This window comes from Artibeus jamaicensis, unplaced genomic scaffold (genome assembly GCF_021234435.1).
Source record: "Artibeus jamaicensis isolate MK-2021 breed Jamaican fruit bat unplaced genomic scaffold, CSHL_Jam_final contig_1417, whole genome shotgun sequence".
Lineage (NCBI taxonomy): Eukaryota > Metazoa > Chordata > Mammalia > Chiroptera > Phyllostomidae > Artibeus > Artibeus jamaicensis.
In genome coordinates this window covers 1,231,180-1,252,357 of record NW_026521282.1, presented here as the reverse complement: position 1 = coordinate 1,252,357, position 21,178 = coordinate 1,231,180, and the positions used below count along the sequence as shown (strand labels likewise).

General features: G+C 50.0%; 1 protein-coding gene across 3 annotated transcripts in view; it reads right to left on the bottom strand.

The window, feature by feature from the left end:
• HAUS7 (HAUS augmin like complex subunit 7) overlaps positions 1 to 21,178 on the bottom strand; it is a 47,122-nt gene that overhangs the window by 3,305 nt on the left and 22,639 nt on the right. The window contains exons 1-9 of one of the 3 annotated variants that reach the window (XM_037150822.2): positions 19,925 to 20,044; positions 18,719 to 18,834; positions 14,210 to 14,277; positions 11,606 to 11,667; positions 4,626 to 4,717; positions 4,075 to 4,230; positions 3,881 to 3,977; positions 3,183 to 3,407; positions 1,889 to 2,003 (exon numbers count right to left, since the gene is read on the bottom strand). In XM_037150822.2, coding sequence (XP_037006717.2) covers positions 1,889 to 2,003; positions 3,183 to 3,407; positions 3,881 to 3,977; positions 4,075 to 4,230; positions 4,626 to 4,717; positions 11,606 to 11,667; positions 14,210 to 14,277; positions 18,719 to 18,834; positions 19,925 to 20,023 — 1,030 coding nt within the window. In that variant the 5' untranslated portion in view covers positions 20,024 to 20,044. Of the gene's footprint in view, positions 1 to 1,888; positions 2,004 to 3,182; positions 3,408 to 3,880; positions 3,978 to 4,074; positions 4,231 to 4,625; positions 4,718 to 11,605; positions 11,668 to 14,209; positions 14,278 to 18,718; positions 18,835 to 19,924; positions 20,045 to 21,178 lie in introns of those variants that run through there. The other 2 variants (XM_037150837.2, XM_037150831.2) reach the window with 2 other exon arrangements.

The following is a 21,178-nucleotide window of genomic DNA, read 5'->3' as shown; positions in this document are numbered from 1 at the left end:
TGAGGTGGTGGATGAAGAGTTGGGGCAAACTACAGGCAAAGCAGAAAATGAGAGGAGAGGTGAGGGAATGAGATATCAACATGGAAACTGTGAAGGCCATGTGCATGCCTGAGGCTGTGCAGATGCCCAGGGGAGACCTGAGAGGGCCCTGAGTCATCACCTCTGACTGACCCTGAGTCCCGGAGCAAAGAGAAAGTGAAGGAGAAGAAAGAATCATCAACTGTCTGGCCGCGCGTTAATAAATAACATGAAGCCACACATCCAAGGTCAAATCACTCCAAATGGGATCAACTCAAAGGAATCCACACCAAGACATACTCTAATCAAACTGTCAAAAGCCAAAGACCGAGAGAATCTTGAGAACAATAACAGAGGAGGGACTGCACAAGGTAGGAGCTTCCAGAAGAGCAACAGAGATAGTCATCGCTGAGTCAGGACAGCAGCTGTAGGCAGGAAGAGGTGCAAGAAAGGTTTCTTGGCTGCTCGGCATGTTCTATTTCTCAACCTGGGTCATGGTTGCACAAGTACTCTCTTCAGAATCATTTGAATTGTAATAAAGGAGGTTTGCTTAGGGAAAAATATCCAGCTATTTCATGTTTCTATCCCTATGAGTTAGAAGTCCTCCCTAAAGGCTATATTGCTCATTAAAGAAAATGTTTTCTCAATGTATGTTTCCAATTTTTTTTTAAAAAGCAACTTAGAAAAAAAAAGTTTAATTGAAACTAAACTAAGCTACATTTTTGCCCCTATCCAGTACTGGAAATGCCAGAAGGATCAAACCCGGCACCGATGAGGACACAGAAAGATGGACAGTGCCTGGCCTCGCCACTGTAACCCGGGAGCCCCATCCTAAGGACACAATCTAAGTGGGAACCCGCTTTATGTGTAAACACGTTTACCACGTCCTTTTTTAAAGATCGACAATGGGCGGGTGGCTGAAATACCATGTGTCCACTGGGGAATATATGAAGACCACAGAGCAGGTTAAAGAAACGGAAATTAAACCACCTCTGATTCCAACTAGGAGAAAACCAATGTCCCCATTCTGGCCCATTTCCTGTGAGGGTTTCTTCTATATTGTTTTCCTTTAGAAAGGCAACGTCGTAGTGTGGATTTCCTCTTTACCCCACATTCTCCCTTCAATGTGTTATAATACGCATTTCCCTGCAGTGCCATCACCAGCTTCTGAAATGGTGAAACTGTTTCACCGTATACATACACTGTCCTCTCCCTGAGCATTACCCAATGGCAAAGCTTCACCTTGTTTTCATCTTATACTATTATAAATCCTGCGACAGCATTATGAATAATACGAAAACTCTGAAAATGACCTACAGGCTCAGTAACGGAAAGTAGTAAGCAAATTACAGCAAATGACTGAATGGAATAGTGTTTGACAATTAAAAATGCTGCTTTGAGAACATGGGAAAATGCTTACAATGAGGTCCAAGGCAAAGAACATAATAATATAAAAGTGTGTGCGTGTGTTGTTATCATATTTAACATGTGCAAAGAAACAAAAAAAAAGGATGACAGGAAAGACAATAGAGAGAAATAGAACAAAATATTAACACCAACCATTTCTGGGCCACCAGGTTACGGATGGCTTTTATTTTACCTCTGCATGTCTTTGGGTTATCCCAAATTTCTGCAATTATATGTCCTGATTTTATCATCTGTCCAAAGCATTCTTTCAAGGGAAGGAAAACCTTATGCATTAGAGATAAAAGAAAGAAGTAAGAGGCCAATCCCTGAATGTTCCCCAAATACTGGCGGAGCACAAAAGGAACCCTGGCATGAGCCAGGGGCTAAGCCAGGTGCACTGGGACAGTGCTGTCCACGACCGCTGAGTGGGAGACCACAGCTGCATAAAGTGGTGACCACATACCCAGACTCATCACAGAGTTGTTGCTGCTCCAACAGATCTGCTCAGCCTGCTGCCGCTGCGCCATGCCTACAGCACTTGCCGAGACGTCAGTGAGCTCCATCACTGCTATCAACAGCTGGGAGGGAGGGAGGGAAATACGTGGGCATTAAGTGCGGTGGTCTGACCGATAAAAGGCACCTTTCTTCCCACCCAGATTCACATGGAGTGTGTGGCCCCCCCTAGACACTTAAGCACGTGGCATTCACCCCCAAGGACATCCGCAGGTGATGGCAAAACTCCCAGCTACATGAAGAGTCATGAATCAGAGTTCTCCAACCCAAGTTCCTTCATCCTGGCCCAGCAGGGACACCACACTATCACGTGTCCCACCCCACACTGGTAGCCAAGCAAAGCCAGTGGCACAGTAAGAAAATGTCCTATGGTGGGGAATCAATGCCCCCAAACAAAAGGGCCTTTCTGATGGGAGAGGACTGTACCCTAACTCACCCTGTTGGCAGAGTCACAAAGGACGGGCCAACCAGAGGTTTGGAAGTTTAGGAGCCTCTCCACTAAATAACCAAAGGCTGTACAAGCCCCAAGCCAATGTCAAAGGGCCATGCAGTGGGGATCTCAGCCCCAAAGGGCTGTGCTCATAATCATAGCCCAAGTCTGCATTCAGGTCGGCTCTGGGGGTCTGTGATGTGGAGCAACACAATGAGTAATTATGCAAGGAGCCGGCTCGGCAGTGTGAGACTACTGTTTGCTCCCTGTCTGAGCTGAGTCAAGGGTGCAAACAGGCAGGCACCTGCCTATCTGGCATAGCTGTCGGTCATACTCAAGAGCAAACGAGCCATGATACAGTTTGGTGTGTCACAAAGGCAGAACGAGACTAATACAGGGCCCGAAGCTGGCAAGAAATGCTCTGGAGCCACTAAGATCATGCTTTTAAAGAAGGTGGGAAGACATGCAACAATGCTCACAGTAACAATTCCGGTCCAGTGAAAGAGCAGGAATGTCGTAGGCATTTAGGACACAGAGCAGGCAGTCCACAAACCCCTTCCAGGCCCAGGGGCTTGGCTCAGTGAACACCCCCTGAAGTGTAGTGGGGATCTCAGGGGGGCACCCACAGTACCCCTCATCCCCTCCAGGGCACCAGGAAAAGCTACCATCACAACCCACCGAAGGTCGCAGGCTGAGGGCTACAGCCATACCACCTACTCACAGGGAGCCTGAGCCAAGGGCCTCCCAGCCCCCTGTCCCAGCCCTTGGGTCCCTTGCTGGGGGCTACAGTGGGAGACAAGAGGGTGATTCTTACTTGACGACACGAGGTCAGAGTCTGGTACACAGCCTGGACGATGGGGCCGCACGGGTGGACGTAGGGGCCTGGGCGCTGGCAGTGCTCACCCAGCTCATCATCGTAGACTTGGAGGAAAGCTATGACGAGCTGGTAGAAGTCAGAGATGACCAGGCGCAGCTTCTGGTCCAGGGTGCTGGTGTCGACCCTGCTTACAGCGGCCCCCTGCTTGTGCTGCAGAAAGCACTGCAAAGCCAAAGGGAGAAGGTCCTTTCACGCTGCCCTGCATGCCCATGGGGCACCAAGTCCCTTCCACCCATCAGAGGCAGGATCTGCTGGCCATCCCAGGCCTCCAAAAACCAGGAGACAGTAAGACAAGAAACAGAAAAGAGCAACCTGGTTTCAAGCAAAGTTGACTGCCTTCTGGCCTCAGCCCTGCCCCTACAGCCTGTGTGGATGTCAGGGTCACGTGCAAGGTGGTACAGGAAAGCCCAGAGCTCAGGGCCTGGCGTGCAGTCCACCTGACCAATCCTTTCCATTCTACAAGAAACCTCCCAGTTCCGGCCTGGAGCTTGTCTCTCTCCCCCCTTCATGTGGGCTGAACACCCGCTACATTCTAGAGCCCGGCGGGCTCCGCACACATGCCAGCTCACTTAAGCCTCACGACACGCTCACTGTGAAGACAGGGTGCCCAAGGCCCTGGGAGCCAGCACCCTCACCTCTGTCCGCAGTGACTGCAGCTTGACCACGCTCTCCTGCAGCAGCCTGGCCAGCTCTATCACCTTCTCCTTGTCCAACTCCACAGGGGAGTTGACCCTGCAGGGAGAAAAGGGGACACACTCCCAGCTCTATTCCATCTCAGGCCACACATGAAGAGTCTGTCCCAGATCACAGAACCATGCACGGCCCATACCTCTGCCGGTCATCACCTTGCTTGTCAGGGGGCTGCATGTCCAGGAGCCCTGGGTCACACTCAGGGGTCAGGATTGTCTGCAGCTGGGAGCCGGAGTACAGTTCTCCGAGCAGCTCCTCGTTCTTCTCCAAAGTGTCCTCGAACTGCCCCTGCACACTGCAAAGGCAGCCCCAGGGCCACAGTCACAGGCTGCAGCACAGCACCCAGGGGCTGTGTGAGGTCCCATGTGGGAAACCCAAGAAGCCCAGCAAGAGCTGGCCAATAGGCCCAGAGGAGGGAATCTCCTCCAGTCCTCGCCTGCTTTGGAAGCCAGAGCTGAGCCCCATGCAGCCAAGAGCCTGCCCATCAGCAGGCCCATCCCCTTTACCCTGAACAGCCTGGTACCTGGGCCAGCATGCAGTTGCCAGGGTGGGGAGTGAAACCCCAGCTAGAGATGTGCCTGGTGGCAGGTCCAGGTGCCCAACAGGTCCCTGTGCCCACCAGCTCTAATTGGAGAACCAAGGACACCCACTGGCCATTCTGTGGAGGGAGGGCCTGTTATGAGCCTTTACCTGGCGAAGCTAGAATATCCGATGGTCAGGCTCTGGATCATGTCCAGCAGCTGGTCCATGAAGTGCAGTTGCTTCTGGGCGCAGGCCCAGCCCTGGGCAGGAAACACCACATGTACTCACTGGCAAGGCATGCTGGGTGCCCCCACCTGACGCCTACACTGCTGCAGCTAGTGGAAAGGAAAAGCCTGGGCCACCGGCTCCCTGGTCCCCACCAGGCAACATCTTGGACTGGCTCAGGGATCACAGTCTCAGGGGCTGTGATCAGTGAGCACTCCCTGTTCCAGCCCAGCCCTGGGCTGCAATGATGCCTGGGACCACTCTGGAAGCAACAAGTGCTGTATAAACATATGGTAGTGTATGTTCATCACACATCCACCAGTGCGGCTTCTTAGGCGGGCATGTGGGGTACAGGAGGGCCTGTGACGGCAGAACACAGCCCACAGGAACCTGATGGTGGCCTGTTTCTCAGGAACATCTCCAGAAGGAGGCCTGCCCCCCTCAGCAGATCACCCGCTCCACCCAGGAAAGACCAAAGCTGACTGGCACAGCAAGACGAGGTCAAAGAAGTGGCCTGCGCCAACCCTGCTCCTCCGCAGGGAGAGCAAGGACTTGTCCCTAACAGGTGGCATGTGGTTGGCCTTATAGCCAGGGTCCCTAAGCAGCATCTGAGTTAGTCCCCTGCCCTAAAGTTGGCTGGGATTCCCAGCAGGCTGCTGCCCAGCCAGGAGCTCAAGGTTTCAGAAGTACAAATCCTTCCTCCTTCCAGAAAGAAGAAGAGGCTCACAGATAATCCCCAGGACCCACTTACAACCTGAGAAGCCTGGCCTGCTGCAGAGAACCCTATGTAAGCAACTACGCCAGAAAGAAAACTGTTCCTGCCGCTCCACTGTAGCTCCTTACTGCCCTGCCCTCCACACCTGCTAGTCTGAGGAATGCGTCAGACCATTTGCTTAGCCAGCCTCACAGGCTACTTGCTTACTATAAAGTCCTCCGAAAAGCATCTTCACTTAAAGTGGGTGTGGAAGGCACAGGCTGAAAAGTCAAAGGGCCAAGAGGCTCCTGATGGTATTTTAGCCCAGGTGGCCCGGGGCAGGGAGGAAACCTGGGGACAGGGATGTACTGTTATAATACCTGCAGCTCGACTCCCTGTGCTGCAGCTGCCTGGCACCCCCCACAAGGACGGCTCCCACACACACGTTTTTTAAGTTCCAACATATTAGGAGCTCACACACCTGTATCTCCTTTCTCCTGTGCCCCAATTCCCAACACTCACTGGTGTCGACATAAATTATTATTTTTCCTTTTACTTTTTTATTGTATAAAGTGGAATGAAATAATGATCCATGCTATAGCAAGGGTGACCCTTGAAACTAACCTGCTAAGTGAAGAAGCAAGTCACGAAAGGCCACATATTGTATGACTCCACTTTTATGAAACAGAGGCAGCAGACTAGTGGGTACCAGCCTGCTTAATGGGCACGGATCTTCTCCTAGGAAGGTGAAAATGTTCTAGAACCACAAAGAGGTGATGACTGCACAACACTGGGAATGTACTAAATGCTGAATTGTCTGCTTTCAGTAAAATGGCTTAAAATTGGGTGCAGAGTTTCAGTTTTGGAAGATGAAAACAGTTCCGAAGATAGAAGGCAATGACGGTTACGCAACATTGTGAATGTGCTTAATACTGCTGACTACACTTAAAATGGTTCAGATGGTAAATTATATGTTATTTGTATTTTTACCAAAATAAAAATGTTTTCTTAAAAAAGTAGAACCCCGTCAGGGCTGGCTGGGAAATATTTTTTAAATGGTTAAAATGATAAGTTTTATGCTATGTGCATTTTTACCACAATGAAAATCATTCTTAAAATAAAAACTAAGGGAAGGGTTACAGTTCTGGCTAAGATGGAGGGAACACATGCCATCTTCTTCTCCCATGAAATACCCACGGCTCAGGGCAGGACAGAATGTACGTGGCAGGTGTCTGCAGCCTCAGAAAGGTCAACGCCAGGAGTTGCAGGGGAGGCACAGAAACCAAGGTCGCCGTTCAGACCGGAGACAATTTACTGTGTTCTTGCCTCCGCTCTGCCCGGACCTGACCTCAGCCCAGCCCAAACCCGGAAGAAACATGGTGGTACAGAGAGAGAGCTCCAGAAAAGAGAACTCCTCACACTCCAATAGAGTAGAAGAAATCCCCAGCCTTCTTTCTCTCCCTCTTCTCTGTTCTCTCAGACCCCAAGCAACAACCAAAGTATCTGACAACAGGAGCAACACTAACACTCTGAGGGCAGGGACACTTCCTATCCGTTTGGTGGAGTTATGGGGCCAAATCCTATTACCCCTTCTTCCTCTTGGTTCTTCTACGGTGCAGTCACAGAAGTGAGCGATTTATGGCTGGCTGGAGGACAAGAAAGGAGAGCCTCCTCCCGCAGATAGCATCAAAGATGCTGACAGGGAGGGAAGAGCTCAGGAAAATGACCCCATAAATCTGTTCATGGCTCAACCCATCCCCTCCCCTCACCCAGTGTAAGGGTAGCTCTGATTTGTTTGTTTGTTTGTTTTGTTTTTAGAGAAAGGAGGAAGACAGGGAGAGAAACCTCAATGTGTGGTTGTCTCCCGAGGCAGCCCCCCTCCCCCATCTCCAACCCAGGCACGTGCCCTGAGTGGGAACAGAACCTTTGGTTCCGAGGCCAACACTCAATGCACTGAGTCACCCCAGCCAGGGCCAAAGCTCTGATCTCAATGAACATACTGAAGACTCTGATTACTAAGCCGGAGGAGAAACCAATGCCCAAGTCCCAAGCCAACCAGCAGGTGGCGCACATGCACCACAGATCCAAATGGCACAAAGGTCTGTGGAAACTGAGCGGACACTGGGACCACAGGCCAGAGAAGCAGGCAGAAGAGGCAGAACATGCAGCTTAAAATTAACCAGGCTGGGTGCCTTCTAAAACACAAAGGTTCTCCATAAAACTTAACAAGACCCAGAGTCAAAGTAACAGTCAAAATGTCCGGGACACAATCTAAAATTACTTGGCACATGAAGCAAACCACAAAAATCTCAACTTTCATGAGAAAAGACAATCAAAAGACATCACTGACAAAATGGCACAGATGCTGGAATAACCTGACAAATTTAAACCAGTCATCATAAAAATGCTGATGAGCTGATCATGAACACTGTTGAAAGAAAAGTTAAAATAGAAAGCATCAGCAAGGAAACAAAATATTTAAAATAACATGGAAACTTTAGAACAGAAAAATAGAAAAAACAAATTAAAAACTCACTGATGGACTCAATGGCAAAATGGAGGGGACGGGGAAAGAGTCAATGACCTTGAAAATGTAAACAGAAACTATCCAATACGAGCAGCAGAGAGAAAGCAGATAAAACTTTCCATGTTTGCAAAATATACAAACTTACAGATTTGTGAAGGTAAGCAAATGCAAGCAGGACAATCCTGAAGAAATATTCCCAGGAACACATAATCAAACAACAAAGAAAAAAAATGTTAAAGTAGCAGGAGAAAAACAATGCATGGCCCACAAGGGGAAAATGATTCGAATGACTGCAGATTTGTGGTTAGAGCCTGTGGAGAAAGAAGGACTGCCAACCGCAAATTCTATATCCAGTGAAAAAATATCCATCAAGAATGAAGGGGAGCTAGACATGGCCAAATAAATAAAATCTAAGAGAATATAGACAGAGCAGAACACTGCTAAAAAAAACTGATGAAGGCAGTTCTTCAGACAGAATTAAGATGATACCAGAAAGACACTTGGAAGATCACAAATGAAAGAAGAATAAAATAAAGGACAAAACCCCACGATCATCTCAGTACATGCAGAGAAAGCATTTCTGAAATTCAACACCCTTTCATGATAAAAACTTAACAATGTAGAAAGAGAAGGGAACATCCTCAACCTGATAAAGGACATCAATTAAAAAAGAAACCCACAGTTAGCATCATCCTCAGTGGTGAAGATCAAGTACTTCCCTTAAAATCAGGAACAAGATAAAGATGTTAACTTTCACCACTTCTATTCACCATTGTTCTGGAGGTGGTAGAGAGCATTTGGGTAAGAAAAAATAAATAAAAAGCATCCAAGTTGGAAAGGCAGATACATCAAACTATCTCTATTTGCAGATAACATGACCTTGTGTACAGAAAACCCCAAGTGATCCACTAAAAAAAATTATTAGAACTACTAAGCAAGTTTAGAAAGGGGGCAATATACCAGAGCAATGTGCAAAAAATCAATTAGCAATAAACAATACAAAAATGAAATTAAGAAAACAATTTCATCTACAATAGCATCATAAAGAATACTTAGGAATAAATTTAACAAAAGAAGTATAAGACATGTACACTGAGAGCTACAGAACACCTTTGAAAGAAATTACAGAAAACCGAAAACAATGGAAAGACAGTTCATGGATAGGAAGACAATAAACTGTATTTTGCCGAGCACAGTGCACACCCACATTTTTGGGCCAAACTTTCAGGGGGGAAAAGCTTTCATTTTAATTTTTTTAATTCAATTTCTTATTTATATATATTTAGATACTTGTTTTTTTTATATTATACAGGAATTTTAGCATTTCTAAAAATACATTATGGTACAAGAAATTTTATGTAATAACTAATTACAAAACTCAAGAACAGATACAATGTATTTCAGGTACTACCCATGTATAACGTGCATCCTTATTTTTCCCTAAAAAATTTGGACAAAAAAGTGTGCATTATACACGGCAAAATACGGTACTTGATGGCAATACTCCCCCAAAAGTGATCTACAGATTCAGCAAAATCTCCATCAAAATCCCAGTTGTCTGTTTTACAGAAATTGACAAGCTGATTCTAAAATTCATGTGGAAATTTGAGAGACCCCTAATAACCAAAATAATCTTTAAAAAGAGCAAAGTTGGAGGATTCCTATGTTAGAGCTTACTACAAGCTACAGTAATCAAAACAGTGTGGTACTGGAATAATGACAGACATATAGGTCAATGGATTAGAATGGATAATCCAGAAACAAACCCTCATATTTACAGTTAAGTGATTTTCAACAAGGATGCTAAGACAATTCAATGAGGGAAAAAAGGGTCTTTTCAATAAATGGTACTGGGACAAATGAACAGCCACACACCAAGGAGTGAAGTTGGATGCATATCTTACACCACACGTACCACTACCTCTAGACCCATGTGTAAAAGGTAAAACCATAAAACTCTCAGAAGAAAACATGTGTCAATCCTCATGACTTTGGATTTGGCAATGGACCCTTAAACATATCACAGCAAAAGCACAGGCAACAAAAGAACAAGTAAATAAAGTGGACTGCATCAAAACTGAAAACTTCTGTGCTCCGAAGGACACATCAAGAAAGTGAAAAGACAATCCACAGGACAGGGGGGAAATACTTACAATTCAAATATCTGATGTGACTTGTATCCAGTAATTATAAAGAATTCTTATAATTTGGCAATAAAGAGACAAAAAAGAGCAATTAAAAACTGGGCAGAAGAATTAAACACGGACATTTCTCCAAAGAAGATCTATACATAGCAATAAGCACATGAAGGTGCTCCACATCGGTTGTCATCAGGGAAATGCAAATTAAAAAGCACAATGTGATAGCCCTTCACACCCACCAGGATAGGCAGAACCAAAATGATGGACACTAGTCAGGTGCCAATGAGGCTGTGGAGAAACTGGACCCCTCACACATTGCTGGTGGGAATGTAAACATGGTGCAGCCACTTTGTAAAATAGTTTGGCCATTCCTCGAAGAGTTACACGTCACGTTACTGTATGACCCAGCAAGTCCTAGCTATATACCCCAGAGAACTGAAAACATGTCTGCAGTCAAAATCACGTATAGGAACATTCATAGCAACATCATTTGTAATGGCCAAAATGTGGAAACAACTACTTCAAAAAGTGTTTAAAGTATTAAGAGTAGAGGGGAGGGTTTCTCTGAATCAGCAGTGACCGATCGTGGAGGAGGGTGTGGATGGCGCCGCCTCTGCAGCAGGTAGCAAGCACATGGGGGAAATGCACGGGCTCAGGAGCTGCAGGCCTGGGTTTAAGGCCAGGCTCTGTCACTGGGTGACCTCAAGTGCGTTGTCACCTCTCCTGTGAAAAGGAGCTAAGGCAAGTACTGCTGCCAGAGGTAGGTGAAACAATTACTGGCATGTACAAGGGGTACCCATAAAAAGCCAGAATTGATCTGTAAAAAAATGTGTACCTATTCTCACATTGTTTAAACTTCAGTCACCTTCAAAGTGCTCGCCATTTGATGCAATACACTTATGGAGACATTTTTTCCGCTGCTGAAAACAGTTTCTTAATTAATCGATTTGATGCCTTCTAGTGCTTCTGCCGTTTTTTGTTTCGCCTCTCCCACATGGGCAAAATGTTTCCCTCTGAGGGCTATTTTCATCTAGGGGAACAAAAAGAAGTCACTCAGGGGCAAGATCGCATGACTATGGAGGGTGAGGCACAGGGATCAAGCCATTTCGGTCAAACACTGCTAACACCCAGAGTGGTGTGGGCAGGAGTGCTTGTAAATCACCCATCATGAAATGAGCAAACATGTTGAAAAAATCCTCAAAAACAATTCACTGAAGCCGAACACAGCCTCTCACAACAACACCAGCTGGTACAGACACTGATGCAGATGGGTTCCTAGCATACTGACCTAGCAAGATAAGCCTGTACTACAAGGGGCTCACCCTCCAGAAGATATTTCCGGTTTTGGGGGGGATCCCTCTTGTATAGTACCTACCACAGTGCCAAGGTATATGACGTCATCAACTGAGTACAAGATGCACTCTGTCCCTCCCTTTGGTCATCATAAGCCTGAATCCAGCTCAGCCTTCTCAGCAATGGCTAGGATCTACTCAAGGGAATCCTGCAGATTCCTGCCCTAAGGGGCAAGGAATGAGTGGGGACAGACACGGCACTCTCTTACCTTCAGGAGCTCCTGGTCATCCGGCCCACACAGCATCAGCTCATGGCACAGTTTCACCATCTCTGTTGAGACACAAGGACCCTATTACTACAGACACCCACCCAAATAGGAGGGGATACTGCATACCCAGGGGCGCAGGAACACACAGGGTTCCCAGGAGTTCTCTGTTAAGGGCGTTCCTGCTCCAGTGTCGGCAGGTCCAGAGCCCACAAAGCTAGGCTGGGCCTGAGAGACCCGGCTGGATAAGGAAGCAGGTTGACCACACTCAGAGGTGCTAAGACTGCCTCTGGCTGTGTGATCTTCATCCAGTCATTGCCCCCTCTCTGGGCATCAGTTTCCTCACCTAAAAATAAGGGGTCACAACCGATGCTCTTCCATGTAGAGAACTTCGGCTTCTCAGAGAAGACAGTAGCTTCCTGAGGAGCTGACAGAGGTCAGGGAACCTTGCAAACATGCTGTGTGCTGCCTTTTCAGAGACCTCAGCAGGCCAAAGCAAAAGGAATCGCTCTCATTTATCAATTTCCTACACACCTTGCATGTCGTCATTTCCTTTCCTCTTGCCGCCAACCCTAGGAAGTAAACCTGAGCTTCATTTTACAGATTGGGAAACTGAGTCCAGGGTGCCCTGGGTATTTTCTGAGGAACTATCTGGTATACAGAGAAAGACCAAGACTTAGAGCCAGAAAGCCTGGGGCCAATGCCAGCTCCACACCCACCACCTAGCTCTGTGGCAATGTCCTTACACTCATAGGCAAGGCCCATCTCCTACCCCCAAGTGCTTCAGTGACAGAACAGGCATAATTCTGGCACCTGCTTTGGGAGATTTGGTGCAAGAAGCAAGGAGTATGTCCACGTGAAAGCATCGGTAATCCTGGAACACTGTACAGAGCACACCGGCTCTGCCCACAGCCCCTAACCCCAAATCCTGGTGTGCTCCCTGGCCCCTCTCTTGCTTAGCTCACATGCAAACCTCAGGGAGTCTGGCTGACCCTCCCTTCCCTATAAATCCAGGATCTGGACAGTGCCCCGCTCCCACTCTCATCCCCATTACCAGCCTGGTTCACGGGAAGACCCTCTCAATGGCCTTCCCATGTCTGCCTGAGCCTCCTATTCCCAGCACAGTGGCCCAAGGGAGTTCGAGAAACACACAGTCAGGCTGCAACCTTCCTCAATGTCACTCTGTGGCCCACAAGGCCTGGCCAGATCCAGTCCTGTCCCCCTCTGACCTCACCCCACCTTTCTTCTCTTGCTCTCCACTAGGTACCAGCCACCATGACCTCTTCACTGTTCCTCAAAGCTGCCAGGCACACACAAGCCTACCTCAGGCCCTTTGTACTTGCTGTTCTCATGCCCTGAACAGTATTCTCTCTGGTGCCTCTCTGACTCGCTTTCTTCCCGCGGGCAAGTCTCTATTTAAAAGAGAGGACTTCCCTGGCCATCTCATGTCAACAGAACCACCCTTCTCCCAACCCACCCACGTACCACTCTGCCCTCACCTGTCTTTGTTTATGGTGCTTCTCACCATCCATATACTGAGAATCTTGCTGTCTTCTTTATCACCTGTCTCTGCCAGCTAGCACCTAAGCACTGTGAGAGCAGCATAACTCGCTGCTGCACTGCCAGCACCTAAAACAGTACAGGGTACGTAGCAGATGCTCCATAAATACCTGTCAGATGAATTCATGATTCCTGTAATCTCATCTGTCCCAATTTCTCCCACTTACAATCCTTGACAAGCAGTCATGCCTACCACCTGCTTCGACACTCAGCACACTCCAACAAGGTGGGCAAGGCTAAGGTTATCACCCACCCACACTTTACCAAAGAGGAAACTGAGACTGGGAATGGCAAGGTCCAAGCTGTGGCTGGGCTGAGGGCCAGGGTCAAAACCTGTATATGCGCATGTGTTAAGGAATTCAGGTGGTATCCTATGGCCAGGCTTATGTGGCTTGGACATGGTCCTATCAGTAGGAAAGCACAGGAAGTACAGGACATAGCACCCAGGAGAAGGCCAGCGCTCCTCTGCAGCCTGGACCAGCCCACAGGGCAGGCCCACAGGCTCCAAGACACAGTGCCCTGTTCTTCTGGCCTATCTGGGCCTCAGGGCCAATTATCCTCATTTAATTAACTTGGCAGTGCCAGTTGGGTCATGGATCAGGACTTCAGAGTCCAGTTTGCTCCATCCTCGGGTGGTTGGGCCAAAAGTAGGCCCTTGGAAATTTCAAGTTTTGGAGATACCATTGTGATGGTGGAGAGTTAGCCACCACCTTGAGGACTGCAATTTGCTCTCCTTTACCTAGTGCACACATGCACACAGAACCACTGCTGGCATCCACAAGAACCGCTGTCTCTGCCCACACTGCCTCAGGGGATGGGGTCTTGGTCTTATTCACATGCCCTACATCAGTAGCTCACCCACTCACCACACCAGTGGGGGAGGAAGCCTGGTTCTAGAAGGTTCTAGCAATATCTACAGGGTGCGCACCATCCAGAAGAAAACACCAGTCGAATGGGAAATTCACAACTCACTAAGGAGGCCAAGCACAAGCTCAGAATAGCCCAGAATCCACCACCCAACTCCAAACTCCCCTAACTCAGACCCACCTTGGATCTTCAGCTCAGTGGAGGCCCCCTTCAGCAAGCTGAACCTGTCTTGACTGGAAGGACAGGCCCTGCAAGGAAAGAGCAAGACCAGTCAGGGCTGATCAGGGTACAAAGGCCCCTCACAACCCCTCCTTATCTGAATTCTAAAAAGTGAATTACTCGTTCATGTGCTATGCGCCATTGAGACATTCACTTTAAATTGGATAGTTTTGTGTGATCTGCATTTCAACATCATGTGCAATTGCCAATTTCCATAAATGAGCAATTACGATAATAAATATTTCTGAAAGTTTACCTCAGATATATGAATTTGGAAACGGAAATTAAAATTCTCACAATAAAAATAAAATAAAATGATGGCCCAAGAGAACAAAATGAAATCCCCCAGAACTCTAGGTCTTCCTCAGAAGGAAGCAAGGGGCCAGTTTTTCTTTACCATGGCACAGGTTTGTTTGGAGGGTGTCCCAGGATCCAGCCCTTCTGGTATCCTTGCAGGTCACCCTCCTGAGCCTCTCTCTTCATAGTGTCTGCCCTTCTCAGCCTCCCTGCCGGAGCACACTGAGTCAGCAAAACTCATCCCTCCAAGCCCATGGCTGATGTCACCACCCACCCCCAGGAAGCCACCTTGGCATCCCTCCATCACAGCACAGCCTGGGCACTGTCCTTTGCTGGGCTCCCGCCCCCAAGACTTCAGGCTCGCCAAGGCCAGCAGCTGGCTTTCCATCCAGTATTTCTAGGGTCTAACATGGCAGGCAGCACAGAAAAGGGGGCCAGTAAGAGTTAACAGGCAAGTGGCCATGGCCTCTTGCTATGGAATAATCTGCCGTCAGTAAATGTCCACACTCAGCTCTTTTTGCAGAGAAACATTTTCTATTTCCTAAAAAGCAAAATTCGGTGGGGGTGGGGGGGTTAAGCTACTCCAGGTCACAGCTTTAAGCCATTTGGAAGCTCCCATAGGGTGTTATGGGCTCCAGGGTCACGGTCCCAGCCTCCTTGGTGGGGAAACTGGAATCCCAGCTGCCCCCTCTTGGCCTAGTGGAACCCCGGCTTGGATGACACCACACAGGTAAATGAAACAGTGGTCACTTATAAGCATCTTGCCTTAAGGTGCTGAGCTGATGGGCAGAACCCTTTCCAGACACAGGCTTATGTGGCTTGGACATGGTCCTATCAGTAGGAAAGCACCGGAAGTACAGGACATAGCACCCAGGAGAAGGCCAGCGCTCCTCTGCAGCCTGGACCAGCCCACAGGGCAGGCCCACAGGCTCCCAGATACAGTGCCCTGTTCTGTGTCCAAAGGCAGTAAGGGCCGCAGTACCCCAGCAGACATCACAAGTCACTCCCAACACAGGCCTCCCACTGGGTCTGCTCTGTTAGCAGGCATAGTCTGAGCTCCAGCTGCTGAGGACCATGCCTGTTTGCCAGGGAGCCCTGGGAGCGGGCTGCCACGGTGGGCCTACCCTACATAAAGAAGCTCTTTTCACAGAATGGTGGGTGCCAGGGACTCCGTCGTACCACTGAGGTCCCAAGGGACCTGCAGCCCAGCGCAGTGAGAAGGCGCAGTGGCTGTTCCGTGGAGAGAGGGCTCACTGCTCCTTCCCTGGGGCCATGCCTCCAAATACCCGTGTCCCAGGCCATACTTGCCCTGACCACACTGGGGCTCCAGGAGCTAGTGGGACACTCCCAGGCTAGGCCCAGGGCCTCACGCTACAGAACTGCAGTAAGAGAGGGAGCGGGACCCAGCAGCCTCAGCTGCTCAGCTTTACCACCTGTCTTCATGACTCACTGAGGCAACCCTGCCCCTACCCTACTCCATCCCCATTCTGCCAAAGAGGGCAGGGGCAGAAAGAGCAGAAGAAGAAAGAGCCCCAACACAGGAAATGCCAGCTGGCCCCTGGGCCTGCTTGCCAGGCAATGTTCCCAACTCACAAGGCACAGAGCAGTGGAGAGCACTCAGCGATCCATCAGGCCGAACCACAGTAAAGCACTTCAACACACTAAACGACGAATCCGCAAAAGCCTAAGTGACCTTGCTCAGAAAGGGCTTTCATTAAAGTTGATTTTCCTTGGAGCGACAGGGAACAGAACAGAAACTAATAGCATTCAAAGCCTTAAAAGCAAGTACAGCTCTTTGGGAGCCAAGGAAACCCATGTTCCTTGAACTCAGCTACCTAGGACACCCTGTGGCTCTGCTCCTCTCCTGCACTGACAGCCAGCTCAGCATATGGGCCACCAAGAGCCACCATACTGAACTCCCCAGCCAATGCTAGGTACAGCTTCCAGATTCTGCCAAGAGGGGTAAATGAGGTGGCCCCAGACAAAGGCTGAAATGGTGAAGTCGCATGCAAAGAAAGCCAACATGAACCTGAGGGGAAACTGAACTCTGTCCAATTCTCTTTTGGGGCCCTTGAAAAAAAACAGCACTTTTGCCAGCTTGAGATCACAAAAAGGGTTTAGTTTCTTGTACTTAAAAAAAAAAAGTACTAAAAACATTTGAAGAATGCAGAGGTAAACTGCCCCCTATGCCTCTCCGGCCAGCAGAGCAGCCCAGTCCCTAGCTTCCACCTGGCCAGGCAACTGTGGGCTCCCCCCCACAAGAGCCTCTCTAAGCCATAGCTTTGGCCTCGTCCTCCTGGGAGTGAACTCAAGACCTCCACACTAGCCCAGGCTATCCCCAGTACTCTATCCTCCTGGTTCCTGGACAACATGCTCGTCCCTCCGGGGCTGGCAATGGCTGTCACATGAGCCACCTACCATTCTGAGCCACAATCCTGCCATCTTTCCCTAGGGCTGTTGCTACACCTTCCATGTAGGTCCCCCTGCCTCCAGCCTCTCCCCCTCAAATCCATCTGCCACAGAACCCCCAAGTCACCTTGCCAAAATGTCAATCTGTCTGGCACTTCCCTGGTCCCACACCCTTCCTACCAAGAATACAAAGTTTAAAGGCCTCATGTGGCTTCCAAAACCCCACAGGAGATACCCTGGGCTGCCATTCAAGGCCACTGTTGCCTGGCTCTCCCTCCCACACCTCCACTTCCTGGTCCTGTTAAAACAAGTACCTACCATTACTTGTTCCACCCCAGACCAAATGCCACCTCCTCCCTGCCAATGTTCCCAACACTGGGATTTGTGACTGAGCCTTTTGCAGCCACTAAAGCCCCAGCTCTGTGAGGGCACCCATCCATGACTTGAGGCGCCTGGAACAGCCCAGGTGTGCATGTGTCCACGGGCCTGCTTGTCAGTACAATGCTGCTGCAGCCTGGGGTTGATGGGGGAACCCCACCTGGTGCCTGCCCTCCAGCAGCTCCCAGTGCTTTGGAGAGCCAGACAGGACAAGGACGAAACCAAAAGGCCTCAGGGCTCTGGCAGGAGTGTACTCAATGGTTGTAGGTGCCCAGGGGAAGGAGGAATGCACTGTGCCCTGGGACTGGAGACTTCTGAAAAGGAGGTAAGTCTTGTGACCTGGGTCATTAAAGACTGTATCAGAGTACGTGCAACATGCAAAGCTCTGAAGGACATCTCTAGGAAGGAAAAGATCAGCGAGAGCAAAAGGTTACAAGAGTGCTGGTGTCCCAAGGCCTGTGGTGGAATCTGAAAAAGGGCAGCAGGAGAGGCTTAAACATAAAAACGCTCCCTCCTTCCTCCTAGCCATCCCTAGGACACCCAGCTCAGGGCCAGGTCTGCTGGCATCCTGTGGCTTGGAAGGCACACAAGCTGGGTGCAGGCTAGACCCTCGGTACTCCACTGCCATGCTCCAGCTCAGGTGTCTTCCTCAGTTGCAAGGGCAGACAGGCCAGTGTGAAGAGAGGCAGACCCAGGCCTAAGCTCACAAAAGACCCCTGTACCAACCAAGCACTGGTACTCCAGAGAGCGCCCTGGGGCTCATGTCCAAAAGCACAGGGCCTGTCTTCCCCACCAGAGCCTTAAGACAGATGCTTGGCTCAGGGGCTGCTGCTCCCAAGATACAGACATTCTGTGGACTTTCTGGATCTTTCTCTTTGCCATCTGGGCAGGCTTTGCTTCCCTTACACAGTGCCGAGCACATACACCAGGCTGCACCTTGACCTGAAGGACTGGGGTCTTGGCCCTGCTTGACACTCCTCAGTGGCAAGACCCGAGACAGTTATAATTCCAGCCTGACCCTCAGCTTCCCATTCTGAAAATTAAAGGACTGAAGCAAACAGATCATTTATCAGGCCCCTGCTAGCCCTGAAATCAGTAGTTAAAGCTTAAAAAAAAAAAAGAACCTCAGGAAGCTGAGCACTTCAGCCAGGTGGTGGATAGACTGCCGAAAGCAATGCAGAGGGACACTTTCACCCAAAATTTGACCATGGGCCCATAGCTGGCACTTCTTACCTCAGCAGGTGCTGTCACAGTTATCTGGGGTAGGGTATAGGGCCCTCTGGGAGGACAGCTACTTATAAACAGAACAAACCCCATCTCTTCCAGGTGGGTTGAGTGGCACCAAGTATACCCCCAAATTGGTGAAGGAAGAAACAACTCCATTACCGTATACACATCCACTCCAGGATATCCAAGCGGTACTTTGACGGGCTACACAGCAGTTCCTGGATGGTCTTTGGATCTGTGAGATAAAGACCGTTGAGGAAGGGGCAGTTGAGGTCCTAAAGCAAGCAAAGGGAAAGCCAGGAAGCTTTAGATACCAGAATCAACGAAGGGCTATAATGCACTTCTGCACTCAGGCCCTTACTGCTGTTACATGTTTACTGCCACCAGGCACACACCAGGCTTATTACTGGCCCTCTAACCAGCCCACTGCCCATTCCCACCATGTGCAACCTGCAGTCCTCAGCACACCCTCCTCCATCTTGCCCAGGAGTAAATTTTCGCTCATTCTCATCCCCATCTATGTCGGTCTGTCACCCCACCTCCTTAAAATACACTCCCCTCTGGGCTCTCATAGAGATTTGACCTAGTAGCATCTAGGGGCTGTAGATAGATTATCGGAAGCTAAATGCAGGCTCCTGGCTATAGGACTAAAGGGACGGGGAGCGGGATGGGGGCCAAAGGGAAGTCTTCTGAAGGGCAGGGGAGCGGAGGGAAGGGAAAGGGGAGGGGGGGAGAGAGGGGGGGAGGGAGGGAGGGAGGGAGGGAGGGAGGGAGGGAGGGGAGGGGAGGAAAGTGGGAAAAGGCTGGGAGGGAGGGAGAGAAAGGTGGGAAGGGGAAGAGAGGGATAAAAGAGCGGGGAGGTGAGAGGGGAAGGATGTGCGGGAGAGCCGAACCTGGGACAACTACCCAACCTTGGGGGCAGGCTTCCTCACTACTGCCACCAGCGGCTCACTACTGCCACCACTGACCGGTGATGATGACTAGCCTGGGGCAAGGATTCTACCCGCCTGTCTCTCCTGGGCCCGGAGAGCTCCTTAAAGCCAAGGGTCAGTGTCCTCCGCATCTCTGCACTTCCTTCGCGAGCCCAGCCAGGTCTTGCAAGGCTCCGGGAGACAGGAGTTACGGTGTACACTTCTGGCACCGGCCAGAACTACCAGGCACTGGCCATGGGGACAGCAAGAGCAAAAGCTCAGGACCTCCCAAAGAGCAGATACGGACGCCCCCACAAGGCATCCCTGCAGCGGGACACAGGGCGCAACCGGGTGCGGAGACTGGGGCAATAGGCTAAGCGCCACCGACTTCTGCTAGTGGTCCCGCCCGCCGCTCGGCTGGGACGCCCCGGGTGGCTCCCCGGGGTCGCAGCACCTTCAGCTTTGCAAACACCGCCACAGCCGCCCGGAACACGCCGTCGTCCCTCTCATCCTCGTAGCGGGAGCAGCCTTCGCCAGCACCCGGCCCGGCCATGTTTCCCGCTCCGAGCCACGCCCTGCCCACGCAAAACTTACGCCGTACCCACGCCTTGGACTCACAGGCCCGCCCCGCTGCCAATCACGCGCTAGCCAGCACTCTGCTTCCCACCTGCCTGAGCGAAGGCGGGGACGCAGGCGGGGCTCTCCATCGCGCCTTCCCATTGGGTCGGGGCTCGTGGCGCTCCTAGGCACCACCCAAGAGGCACTTAGCACGGAGTGGGGCGGGGCAGAGCAGCGGGCGGAGGCGGGGCAGGCTCTCGGTCGCTCGCCTCGCTCTCGTCCGTTAGGCCGAAGACCCGATCAAGGATGCATCCGGGAGAGCCTCTTCCAGGAGAGGGCGCTCTTTGGTTGGATTCTCCCTTGTACGATGAAGGGAAACTATGGAGACCGGATGGAATTGGGACTTGCGTCCCGATTACCAGTGCAAGGCTCTGCCTCCTGTTTTACACGCTCACAACTGTAGTTAAAGGGGTTTGTTGAGTTCGAATCCGACTGACCCCACCAGTCACTAGCCGCGTGATTTGGGACAGGTTACCTAACCTCTCTGTGCCCACCTGCCTTCACCTAATGGAGATAATGAGAGCACTTACCTCACTGTGTTGCTGTAATAAGGATGGAATGAGGTAATAATTCCTATGAAATACCTAGGATAGTCCCTGGCACATAAAAAGAACTATGTGGCCCTGGCAGGTGTGGCTCAGTGGACTAAGCACCAGCCTGTGAACTGAAAGGTCACTGGTTCAATTCCCTGTCAGGGTATATGCCTGGGTTGGGAGTGTGCGATTAGCAACCGATTAAGGTTTCTCTCTTTCTTTCTCCCTTCCCCTCTCTCTAAAAATAAATGAATAAATAAAATCTTTTTTAAAAAGCACTATGTAAAACTAAAAGTTCACTATTATTATGCTGGGCTCTGCAACTTCCCCCACCTCCTCCCCCAACCAGTCTCTGATCTTCATGGAAGCTTCTGTGGCTCCTGTCTGCCCTGTCCGCTTACAAATTTCTTTGCGTCTCTTGGGCCCTTCAAACTCAGTGAGTCGAATGAAATTTGTCAGCTGTTCCTTCTCCCAGACTTCCAAAGCCCCCAGGTCACTGGATGCCCACATCCCCAGGATGTTCTGATCAGATTTGGTGGGAAGGAGCTGGAGGATGG